Source organism: Dendrobates tinctorius, unplaced genomic scaffold, assembly GCF_039654945.1.
Source record: "Dendrobates tinctorius isolate UK_male_01 unplaced genomic scaffold, ASM3965494v1 ptg000097l, whole genome shotgun sequence".
In the NCBI taxonomy this organism is placed as follows: Eukaryota; Metazoa; Chordata; class Amphibia; order Anura; family Dendrobatidae; genus Dendrobates; species Dendrobates tinctorius.
The window spans coordinates 23661977-23674963 of NW_027361765.1; the positions used below are offsets into that span (position 1 = coordinate 23661977).

The 12987-nt window shown below is 44.6% G+C and overlaps 1 protein-coding gene across 1 annotated transcript in view; it reads right to left on the minus strand.

Annotated features, from left to right (window-relative positions):
* The window catches only part of MINDY2 (MINDY lysine 48 deubiquitinase 2), an 85066-nt gene extending 72515 nt beyond the window's left edge, over positions 1–12551 (minus strand). The window contains exon 1 of the mRNA XM_073586968.1: positions 11845–12551. Coding sequence (XP_073443069.1) covers positions 11845–12432 — 588 coding nt within the window. The 5' untranslated portion in view covers positions 12433–12551. The remainder of the gene's footprint in view (positions 1–11844) is intronic.
* Between the last annotated feature and the right edge of the window lie 436 nt (positions 12552–12987).

A 12987-nucleotide genomic window follows, 5' to 3' on the forward strand; every position in this document is an offset into this window, starting at 1 on the left:
AAAAAAAGTCACTTTAGTGCAGAGAAGTTGACCATGCTCGGATCCTTAAAGCAAATCTGTAACCAGAATTCACAAAACCTACAAACCTCTATAAGAATTCATTTTAGACCTTTGAGGCTGACGTCCTTACTTTGACTGTATAATCTCTCATTGAAAAGTTTCCTGCCCAACATTAAACCCAATGGAACGCAGCTCCTGCAGTGATAGATTTAACCCCTTTGATGTCAGTAGTGACAGAGACATCGATGGGCATCGCTGCGACCACAGTGTGCATATGGTCTCCATCTTGACCCGGGGTCGAAAGATGGCCGCGGGGTCACCCAGGGATGGTAGACTGTAAACTTTTGCTCAGAGCAGGAGCTGACACCGCCCTGTCTGTAAAGGCCCCGTCACACACAGCGATATCGCCAGCGAGATTGCTGATTTTGTGACGCCACAGCGATCTCGACAGCGATATCGTTGTGTGTGACATGGATCAGCGACCGGCCCCCCTGCCGGGTATCGCTGATCGTGCAGGATCGTCCTGGGCCGTTTTTTAATCTTTGGTCTCCCGCTGGCCAGCACGCATCGCTGCGTGTGGCAGCTAGAGACCAGCGATCAGCGATGCTGGAAGCTGGTTTTCAATGTAAACAGCGGGTATCTAAGAGCCGTGTGGCCCTTAGAAACCCACTATTTACCCTGGAAACCAGCATGAACGCTGGTTTCCAAGGTAAACAGCGGGTAACTAACAGCTGCACGGCTCTTAGATACCCGCTGCTTACATTGGAAACCAGCTTGCTCGCTGGTCCTGATCGTTGGATGGGCTGTCTATGTGACAGCTCACCAGCGATAAGCCTAACTATGTCCCAGCGATCCCATCCATGTTGGATCGTTGGTGGGATCGCTGGGACATCGTTATGTGTAACGGGGCCTTTAGACACTGAGCAAATGTCATGCAATATAAAACAATTGCAGAGTATTACATCATCGATCATGACAGGGAAAGTTGATGACCCATCCTGGACAAGGTATTTTTTGTAAAAAGTTAATAAATTTAAAATTGTAAAAAAAAAAATTAATCCAATAAATACATTTATTTCTGTAAAAACAAAAATAGCACACATATTTGGTATTTCTGCGTCCAGAACAAACCAACCTATACAACAGTCCCACTAGTTAACCGCTTTAGTGAACAGCGGTAAAAAAAAGGCAAAAAACAATGCTTTCTCATCATACCATGGAATAAAACAAGCTCAAAAAAGGCAAATGTAAATAAAAATAGTATCTCTGAAAATAGCTACGGTAAGGCTCAGTCAGCGAGAAAAAAAAAAGTTATAGCTCTCAGAATAAAGCGATGCAAAAATATTTTTTTTTTCTATAAAATAGTTTTCATTGTGTAAAAACGGCAAAACACAAAAATACTATATAAATGTGGTATCGTTGAAATCGTACTAACCTAAAGTAAAAAGCTGCCTTATAAATGTTATCACACAAGGAATGACATAAAAAAAAAACAAAACAATTTCGGAATTGCTGGTTTTTGTTAGAAATAGAAAGCAATCAAAATGTGCCCGAAAAAGGTACCAATAAAAATAACTTGTCCCGCAAAAAACAAGACCTCACATGAATCTGGGCAAAAATATGGAAAAATTTTAGCTCTCAAAATATGGTGATGCAAAAACTATTTTTTGCAATAAAAAGCGTCTTTTAGTGTGACAGCAGCGAAACATAAAAACCCAATACAAATTTTATAAGCTGTATTTGCATCGACCCTAAAAATAAAGTTGCCTAATCACTTACACTGCACAAAGGCTCGAAAAATAAATAAAACCTGTAGATTTTTATCATTCTGCCTCCCAAAGATCGCAGTAAGGCTCAGCACACATTTATCCTGCGCTCTACGATGAGCGCTTACACTGGGGTTTCCATGTACATCTCTGAAATACGCAATTCAGATGGAACCTCTGGTGGAAGATTCCTTATAATGAGGCAGCTGGAAGCACTGTGGACTCTGTCTGGCCTGTGATCCGGCGGTGTCCGTCTTTTTAGGCGAGTATAAAAGCGCTGTCCGCATTTCTGAAGAAAAGACACAGCTACACAGGGGTCAGATGGAGTCTAGAATAACGCTGCTGCCTCATTATAGCCAGTTGCTCCCTCGGGGGTTTCATATGATTCATGTCCCTCTGAGATTTAGATGGAACCACGATATACAGATGCCTCTCACAAAATTTTAATATTTAAAAGGTACATTTTTCAGTTCTTCAATACAAAAAGTGAAACTCATTATACAGAGTCATTACAAACAGAGTGATTTCAAGTGTTTTTTTCTGTTAATGTAGATTATTATGGCTTACAGCCAATGAAAACCCAAAAGTCATCTCAGTGAATAAGAATACTTTATAACACCAGCTGGAAAAATGATTTTAAAATCTGAAATGTTGGCCTACTGAAACGTACAGTATGTTCAGTAAATGTATTCAATACTTGGGCTCCTTTTACATCAATTACTGCATCAATGCGGAGTGGCATGGAGGTGAATGTGGCACTGCTGAGTTGTTATGGAAGTCCAGGTTGCTTTGATAGCTGCCTTCAGCTCGTCTGCATTGTTGGGTCTGGTGTCTCTCATCTTCCTCTTGACAATACCCCATAGATACTCTATGGGGTTAAGATCAGGCGAGTTTGCTGGCCAATCAAGCACAGTGATACTGTTGTTTTTAAACCAGGTATTGGTACTTTTTGCAGTGTGGACAGGTGTCAAGCCTGCTGGAGAATTAAATTTCCATCTCCAAAAAGCTTGTCGGGAGAAGGAAGCATTAAGTGCTCTAAAATTTCCTGGTAGATGGCTGCGCTGACTTTGGTCTTGATAAAACACAGTGGACCTACACCAGCAGATGACATGGCTCCCCAAACTACAGTATCATTGATTGTGGAAACTTCACACTAGACCTCAAGCAGCTTAGATTGTGTGCCTCTCCAGTCTTCCTTCAGACTCTGGGACGTTGATTTCCAAATGAAATGCAAAATTTACTTTCATCTGAAAACAACACCTTGGTCCACTGAGCAACAGTCCAGTTCTTTTTCTCCTTGGCCCAGGTAAGACACTTCTGGCGTTGTCTATTGGTCATGAGTGGCTTGACTCAAGGAATGCGACACTTTTGTAGCCCATGTCCTCGATACGTCTGTGTGTGGTGGCTCTGGAAGCAATGACTCCAGCAGCAGTCCACTCCTTGTGAATCTTCCCCAATTTTTTGAATGACCTTTTCTTAACAATCCTTTCAAGGCTGTGGTTATCCCGGTTGCTTGTGCACCTTTTTCTACCACACTTTTTCCTTCCACTCAACTTTTCATTAATAAGCTTGGATACAGCACTCTGTGAACAGCCAACTTCTTTAACAATGACCTTTTGTGGCTTACCCTCCTTGTGGAGTGTGTCAATGACTGCCTTCTAAACATCTGTCAAGTCAGCAGTCTTCCCCATGATTGTGGAGCCTACTAAAACAGACTAAGTGACATTTTTTAAATGCTTAGGAAGCCTTTGCATGTGTTTTTTGTTAATTATTCTAATTTACTGAGCCAATGACTTTGGGGTTTTCATTGGCTGTAAGCCATAATCATCAACATTAACAGAAATAAACACTTGAAATAGATCACTCTGTAATGATTATATAATATATGAGTTTCACTTTTTGTATTGAAGAATTGAAATAAATTAACTTTTTGATGACATTCTAATTTTCGTAGAAGCACCTGTAAGTGCTCAGCATATCGCACCGGAAAAATGTGATCACAAATGTTATGTAAAATGTTCCGAATAAAAGCTTCAACTCAATTTACAAAAAAGTATGCCCCCACTAAGGTCAGTCATCTGTCAATGGAAACATAGGGGGCTTCCATGTTACTGGTAGTACAAAGGCTCTGGAAAAGCGCTATGGCTTCTTGCCGCCCCCCCCCCAGAAGAAATTCAGTAAACTCTGCACTCCTAAATCCAAATCCAATTTTCTGAGCCCCAGTGTGCCTAAACTACACTTAGCATCTGCCAGTGTGGCATTTCAGAAGTGATAACAGCCTGCCTAATTTATGGGTGAATGTCTAAAGAAGCATGAGCTGGGCACTACAACTTACTGGGTACTATAATGGCAGTTTGCAATTTTCACTCAGCAACATCCACTACTGCTTGCTTCTGGAACACACCCATGGAGTCAAAAGTCAGTACACCTGTAGATCAATTCTCAAAGGGGAATAATTTCCAAAATGGGGTCACTTGAGGGGGGGGGGGGGGGAATTCTGCTCTTCTAGCACCTAGGGGCTCTGAATAAAATCTGTGCTCCAGAAGTCAAATAGCACTCTGTCCCTGCAGTGTCTTGCCGTGTGGCTAAGCAGCACTGTACAGCCACATATGGGGCATGTCTACATTCAGCAGAAATTGTGGGACAAATATTGGTGACATTTTTACCCAATTACCACTGTGAAAATTTAAAGTCTGATGCCAAAGCAAAATTTTGGTAGTAAAAATATATTTTCTTCCTCACTGCCCAATGGTATAAAATTCTGTGACTCACCTGTGGTGTCAATACGTTCACTGTACCCCTAGATTAATTCATTGAGAGGAGTAGTTTGCAAAATAGGGTCACTTATGAGGGGTTTGGCTGTTTTGGCACCTCAGGGACTGAACTCCAATATGGTGCTTCTTCACTTCTGAGCTTTGTCCTGTACCTCAAAAGTAGTTTTGGACAACATAAGGGTATCTGCGTACTCAGGAGAAATTTCACAACAAATTGCTATCCATGTGAAAATTAAAAAAATATTGGGGGCTAAATCAACTTCTGTGAAGCACCTGTGGCTTCAAGGTGATCACCACACATCTAGATAAATTTCTTGAGGAGTCTAGTTCCAAAAATGAGGTCACTTGTTTCCACTCTTTAGGCACACCAAGGGCTCTCAAAATGGGATATGGTGTACGCTCTTGATTCCAGCAAACGCAAATGGCGCTCTTTGCCTTCAGAGTCCTGCTGTGCACCTAAACTGTAGTTTTCTGCCACATATTGGGTATCGGCATACTCAGGAGACATTACACAACAGATTGTATGGTGCATTTTCTCCCATTATCCTTGTGATAAAAATGGGTCTAAAGTAAAATTTTGTGAAAAAAAGTTAAATGTTAATTTTTTTCCGTCTACAAATCTTCAGTTCCTGTGAAGCAACTGAAGGGTTAAGAAACTTCTTGAATGTGGTTTTGAGCACTTTGAGGGGTGCAGATTTTAGAATGGTATCACTTTTGGGTATTTTCTGTCATATAGACCCCTCAAAGTCACTTGAAATGTGATGTGGTCCCTAAAAAAAAAAAATAATAAAAAAAAGGCTTTGCAAATTTTTTGCGAAAAATGAGAAATCGCTGGTCAACTTTAAAGCCTTCTAACTTCATAACAAAAAAAAAAATATATGTTTCAAAAATGTTGCTAATGTACAGTAGACATGAAAGAAATGTTATTTTCCTAATGATTTTGTATGACATAACTGATTTAAGGGCATAAAAATTAAAAGTTTGGAAATTGTTAAATTTTCAAAAGTGTCGTCAGTTTTCTGATATTTTCACAAATAAACACGAGTCGTATTGAACAAATTTTACCATCATGAAGTACGATATGTCACGAAAAACAATTTCGCTCAGACTCAATCGGATCCGTTGAAGCATTCCAGCGTTATTACCTGACTTTGGTCAGAATTGAAACAATTGGCCTTGTCAGGAAGTTGACGACAAGCTTCGGGGAGAAGGGGTTAAAATAGGTCCAGCTTGATCTAGTGTCATGCTCATTTTAAAATTGTGCAACTCTAACAGATCTAAAGTATTCAGTTTACTTTGTGAACTCTGGGAATAGATTCGCTTTAAAGGGGCTGTCCGGGCATATGATATTGATAAACTATCCTCAGAAAAGGTCATTAATATCAGAATGGTGGACGCCTGGCATCTGGAAATCCCACCAACCAGTTGCGATTAGGTTCAAGGTGTGCTACATTTAATGTTAACATTTGGTTGCTACAAAAGCCAACAATTGATCAGTGAGGGCGATGCGTGTTGGACAGCCACTGATCTGATATTGTGTGCTAACCTATATTATTTGACTGGAAACCCCTTCAAAAGTATCACGGTCGCGCCTTGGCTGAATGGAGCGAGCAGGGGGGTTGTGGCCCCACTGTGCCACAAACCAGACTACCCTGGAAGGGGCGTGACTACGGCAGCTACCTCGGTCTTCAATGGAGCCTCTGATGGTGAGGTCAGGCTTGTGCGGCAGGTAGCTGCCGGGTGCCACTCTAGGGTGGTGTCTGGCTGTGGCTGCTGGTCCCACACGGGGACAAGTCACTTGGACAGGTGTGACTAACAGGCAGGCTGAGACACTGGGAAAGCAGGCACAGCTTGGAGACACTGGGCAAGCGGGCACGGCTTGGAGACACTGGGCAAGCGGGCACGGCTTGGAGACACTGGGCAAGCGGGCACGGCTTGGAGACACTGGGCAAGCGGGCACGGCTTGGAGACACTGGGCAAGCGGGCACGGCTTGGAGACACTGGGCAAGCGGGCACGGCTTGGAGACACTGGGCAAGCGGGCGTGATATATGAGAGAACAGGTTTGGACCTGTTCACACAGGAGGTGCAGGTATGGATATAGGCAGGAAGGAGTGGAATATGAAGGAACAGGTTTGGACCTGTTCACACAGGAGGTGCAGGTAGGCAGAGCCGCAGGAGTGTGGAGCAGGCAGAGCGGCTAAGGAGCCGTTCAGACAGTGCGGCGAGGATGCAGATGCCCAGATAAAGCGGCGAGGGTGCAGATGCACAAATAAAGCTGCGAGGGTGCAGATGCACAGATAAAGCTGCGAGGGTGCAGATGCACAGATAAAGCTGCGAGGGTGCAGATGCACAGACAGGGAGGACACAAGGAAATACACGGCAGAGAAGGAACCACAAACAAGGAGACTGACAGACAGAGGTAAGACTGAGTTCAGACAGAGACACAGGGACAAAGACACAAGGACCAGGATATTCTGCCTCCTGGCAGGCGGACAGAGAACAGACAAGGCACTGGGAACAAGACTCAAGGGCCAGGATATTCAGCCTCCTGGCAGGCAGACAAGGTACAAGGCAAGACAACAAGTATTCCTCCTCCAGAGAAGGAGATACACAGAACAGGGCCTGGCTTCCTCAGCAGCAAGACACTGAGTATAGACATTGCACAGGCAAAGGTCAGTGGGTGTGGCGAAACTAAATAGTCAAGGGCTCTAGGTGATTGGTCAGGGACATATTACACAGGTGCACCCTGACTGCATAAGAACCAGAGAGTTCAGGCGCCGCCCCCCTATACACACAGTCAGGAAACATGGAGAGCAGAGGCACAGGACTGGCAACAGACAGAATTCACAGCATGGCTTGAAGCAGAAAGTAAGTTGGTGTGCGGGGGATGGGAGGCCATGTAGTGATGCCAGCAGGGTTGTTACAAAAAGGTAAGAAGCTTAGTCAATTATGGTCACCTCTGGGCATTGACCTCCAAACAATGCATATGCAAGGCTCCAATACACGAAGCGAAATGGTGAAAAAAAATAATGCAATTTCGCCATTGGTTTTTGTTTTAAAGGTAAGTTCACACTGGGTGTTTTTTCAGCGTTTTTTCAGCGTTTTTTTCTGCAACAAAACCTGATCTTTTGGCAGGAAAGAAGCTGCAGAAAGAAAGCAGGTTTTTCTTGCATTTTCTTGTGGTTTTGGCATGCTGGATTTGTGTCTTGTGCACGCTAATAAAGTTTAATGTTGGAAAAAAAATGTCCTATTCTATGGAATCAGGTTTTGGGACAAAAAAAATGCAACAAAACCTGATACCTGCGTTTTTTTCACCACCCACCATTTCTGTAGTGATGAGAGCCCACCTAATTTACAGGTGCGTGTCTGCAGAAGCACAGGCTGGGCATAACATACTGGTGACTAACGCACTGGTCACTACAACGTACTTGTCACTACAACGGCAATTTGCAATTTTCAGTGAGCAACATCCACTACTGCTTGTTTCTGGAAAACACCCATGGAATCAAAATCATCAATACATCTGTAGATAAATTCCCAAAGGAGTATAATTTCCAAAATGGGGTCACTTGTGGGGGGTGGGGATTCTGCTTTTCTAGCACTTAGGGGCTCTATATATGGAGTTTGCAAACTATTCTAGGAAAATCTGGTTTTCCAGGAGGCAAATAGCGCTCTGTCCCTCCTGAGTCACTCCGCATGGCTAAGCAGCATTATACAGCCACATATGGGGTATTTCTACATTCAGAAGAAATTGTTTGATTGTGGGACAAATTTTGGTGCCATTTTTACCCATTTCCCAGTATGAAAATGTAAAACTTGGGGCCGACACACAATCTTGGTGGTAAAAATGTAAATTATTTTTTCCTCACCACCAATGGTATAAAAGTATGTGACACAAGTGGTGTTCATATAATCACTGCACCCCAAGATGAATTCAATGAGAGGTTTAGTTTGTAAAATGGAGTCACTTACGGTGAATTTTGCTGTGTTGGCACCTCAGGGGCTCTGCCAATGTAACATGGCGCCATCAAACAAGTGCAGCAAAATCTGCACTGTAATATGGGGCTACTTCCTTCTGAACTTTGCACTGTGCCTCAAAAGTAGTTTTCAACCACATATGAGGTATCTGTGAACTCAGGAGAAAATGTACTCCAAATTTTGGGGTCACTTTTCTCCTGTTACCCTCATGAAAATGCAAAATGTGGAGCTAAAATACAATTTTTGCGGGAAAAATCTGATTTTTCTATTTTTGCGGCTTAACGTTCTAAACTTTTGTGAAGCACCTGTGGGTCCAAGGTGCTCAATACACATTAGATAAGATCCATAAGAAGTCTAGTTTCCAAAATGGTGTCACTTTGTTGAGGGTTTCCACTGTTTAGGCACATCAGGGGCTCTCCAAATGCGACATGGCGTTCGCTAATTATTCCAGCTAATTTTGCATTCAAAAAGTCAAATGGCGCTCCTTCCCTTCTAAGCCCTGCGCCCAAAAAGTTGTTTTCCTCCACATATTGGGTATCAGCGTACTCAGGAGAAATTGCACAACAAATTGTGTGGTCCATTTTCTTCTGTTACCCTTACGAAAGTGGGTTCTCTGTGAGAGAAATTAGACATGATGGATGATGTTCGGGGAAAGTCCAGAGGCACCTTATACACATTAGGCTGGTTTTACACTTGCCGTGTTTTTGCGGGCCGTTTTTGCGGCCCCAATGCATTTCTATGGGCCCGCAAAAATTAGTAGGAGGACCGTGCTCCGTATGGCCTTGAGGGCCGTATTTGCGGCCGTGAAAACTTATCGAGCTTGCTCGATATTTTTCACGGCTTACGGTCACGGCCGCAATGCATTTCAATGGTACTGCAAAAACCAACGGTAGCTTGTTTTTGCGGTACACCATATTTGCAGATCGTCTTTTTTTCCCTGCTATTTGTTATAACAGGCAAAACGGCAATCCGAGAAGGTGTTTTGTGGCCCGTTTTTGAGGGAGACCGCAAAAATCACGGCAATACGGCCCGTAAAAACGGAACGCAAAAAACCCGGCATGTGTAAAAGCAGCCTTAGACAGTCATCCAATGTTAGTCTAATGTGTCTGGGGCCTAAACACACAGCCAATATATCTGGCAGTAGGCTAAAGCTTGTCGGTGGTGAGACGGGAGGCCTCCATACACACTAGATGGCTGGCAGATAATGGTCCACAGCACTTTAATGTGTTTGGGTTTCTGCCAATAGGTACTTTACAAAATACAAAGTAGACCATTGACATGGGATATTTATCTGCAGAACAATGGTTGACAAATTGTGGTATGTGGTGATCATACAAATGAGATTATGTGCAGATGCTACTAAACAGGCTGGATCTGCAGATAAATATGTCATGTACATAGCGTCCATGTCAGGACAGGTACATAGATCGCCAGTGATAGTTAGGTCGATATATATTTGGACAGAGACAACATTTTTCTAATTTTGGTTCTAGACATTACCACAATGAATTTTTAACAAAACAATTCAGATGCAGTTGAAGTTCAGACTTTCAGCTTTCATTTGAGGGTATCCACATTAAAATTGGATGAAGGGTTTAGGAGTTTCAGCTCCTTAACATGTGCCACCCTGTTTTTAAAAGGAACCATAAGTAATTGGACAATTGACTCAAGGCTATTTCATGGACAGGTGTGGGCAATCCCTTCATTATGTCATTCTCAATTAAGCAGATAAAAGGCCTGGAGTTGATTTGAGGTGTGGTGCTTGCATTTGGAAGGTTTTGCTGTGAAGGAAACATGCGGTCAAAGGAGCTCTCCATGCAGGTGAAACAAGCCATCCTTAAAGCTGCAAAAACAGAAAAAACCCATCCGAGAAATTGCTGCAACATTAGGAGTAGCAAAATCTACAGTTTGGTACATCCTGAGAAAGAAATAAAGCACTGGTGAACTCCTCAATGCAAAAAGACCTGGGCGCCCACGGAAGACAACAGTGGTGGATGATCGCAGAATAATCTCCATGGTGAAGAGAAACCCCTTCACAACAGCCGACCAAGTGAACAACACTCTCCAGGAGGTAGGCGTATCAATATCCAAATCTACCATGAAGAAAGAGAAGACTGCATGAAAGTAAATACAGAGGGTTCACTGCACGGTGCAAGCCACTCATAAGCATCAAGAATAAAAAGGCTAGACTGGACTTTGCTAAAAAACATCTAAAAAAGCCAGCACAGTTCTAGAAGAACATTCTTTGGACAGATGAAACCAAGATCAACCTCTACCAGAATGATGGAAAGAGAAAAGTATGGCGAAGGCATGGTACAGCTCATGATCCAAAGCATACCACATCATCTGTAAAACACAGCGGAGGCAGCGTGATGGCTTGGGCATGCATGGCTGCCAGTGGCACTGGGTCACTAGTGTTTATTGATGATGTGATACAGGACAGAAGCAGCCGAATGAATTCTGAGGTATTCAGAGCCATACTGTGTGCTCAGATCCAGCCACATGCAGCCAAACTGATTGGTCGCCGTTTCATACTACAGATGGACAATGACCCAAAACAAAGCAACCCAGGAGTTTATTAAGGCAAAGAAGTGGAATATTCTTGAATGGCCAAGTCAGTCACCTGATCTCAACCCAATTGAGCATGCATTTCACTTGTTAAAGACTAAACTTCAGACAGAAAGGCCCACAAACAAACAGCAACTGAAAACCACCACAGTGAAGGCCTGGCAGAGCATCAAAAAGGAGGAAACACAGCGTCTGGTGATGTCCATGAGTTCAAGACTACAGGCAGTCATTGCCAACAAAGGGTTTTCAACCAAGTACTAGAAATGAACATTTTATTTACAATTATTTAATCTGTCCAATTACTTTTGGTCCCTTTAAAAACAGGGTGGCACATGTTAAGAAGCTGAAACTCCTAAACCCTTCATCCAATTTTAATGTGGATACCCTCAAATGAAAGCTGAAAGTCTGAACTTCAACTGCATCTGAATTGTTTTGTTTAAAATTCACTGTGGTAATGTCTAGAACCAAAATTAGAAAAATGTTGTCTCTGTCCAAATATATATGGACCGAACTGTATATATATGAGTGATGCAGTATATAGACACCGGTATATATGAACATAGACAGCCAGTCACACCTGTATACATAAACAGCCATATGTGATGTATCCTGTATACATGTACACCGACAGCTAGTGATACATGTGTAATATATAGACACCTGTATACATAGGCAGTCATATATAGCCAGCATGTGTGTATGGCCACCTGTGGAGCATGCCGCTTTCCCTGCCATCCCTGCCCTACAGTTGTGGTACCTTCCATGCCAGGAGCAGCACATTCATGATGGCCAGCAGTGGGCACGGTCCATTCTCGTTCTGGGTGACTATGGGGGTGCTCTGCTCCTTCCAGCGGATCCACTTGATGTGATAGACGGACTGTCCCGGGAACCTGTCCCCGGCTGCCTGCGCCTCCTTGGCCTCGTCGTCCTCCTCTGCCCCCTCGCTGATCAGCTCGGAGCTGGGGCAGGAGATGAGGTTGGAGAAGGACTCCAGGGAGTCCAGGCTCTGGGAGGCGGCAGGGATGCTCTGCCCACTACTGCTCGGCTCCTCCGGAGTGAGGGCAGCGCCGGGCACAGCTAAGGTGTGGGCAGTGAGTGCACGGTCTGCCGCTGCTCCAGCAGCACTGTGCTCCGAGGCCTGGGCCTGCACGGCCTCCTTCTGCCCTCCTGCTGCCGCCGCCTCTCCGCTGCTTGGAGCCGGCACCGTTTGCCGGGCGCTGCCATCCCCGGAACACGGCGGCTTCGTAACCGCCACATCTGTCTTCCCCGGGTCCAAGGCCACAGTTTCCGAGCTCTCCACCAGCACCCTGCCACTGGAAACTGCCGCTGGCCCCGGGGTCTCCATCACCGGGAGTCGCCTGCTGTTTACCGGGACCACAGCGGCTCTTCAGCAGCTGGCCCAGCAGCCATGACAGCCACGCCCCTCCTGACGTCAGGTCACAGCTGTAAGCCCGGCTCCGGATGTACAGGAGGCGGGGCCTGTGTTCACCTTCACGGTATCAATAAAGTTTTGTGAGTGTAAGGTGAGGAAGGGGTATCTGAGCTCCAGCTACACTGCCTGCTCTGTGGTTGTCTCTGCCTGCTCTGACACTCCCTGAGGTGACAACCTGCAATGTCACTGCCTGTGGCTGTCTCTGCCTGCTCTGACTATCCATGAACTGACTGCCTGTGGCTGTCTCTTCCTGCTCTGTCACTGCTGCTGCCTGTGGCTGTCTCTGCCTGCTCTGACACTGCCTGTGGCTGTCACTTCCTGGGCAGACTCTGCCTTGGCTGACTGCCTGCTCTATCAGTGCTGCTGCCTGTGGCTGTCACTGCCTGTGTCTGTCTCTGCATGCTCTGACATTCCCTGAGCTGACTGCCTGTGGCTGTCACTGCCTGCTCTGACACTCCCTGAGCTGAC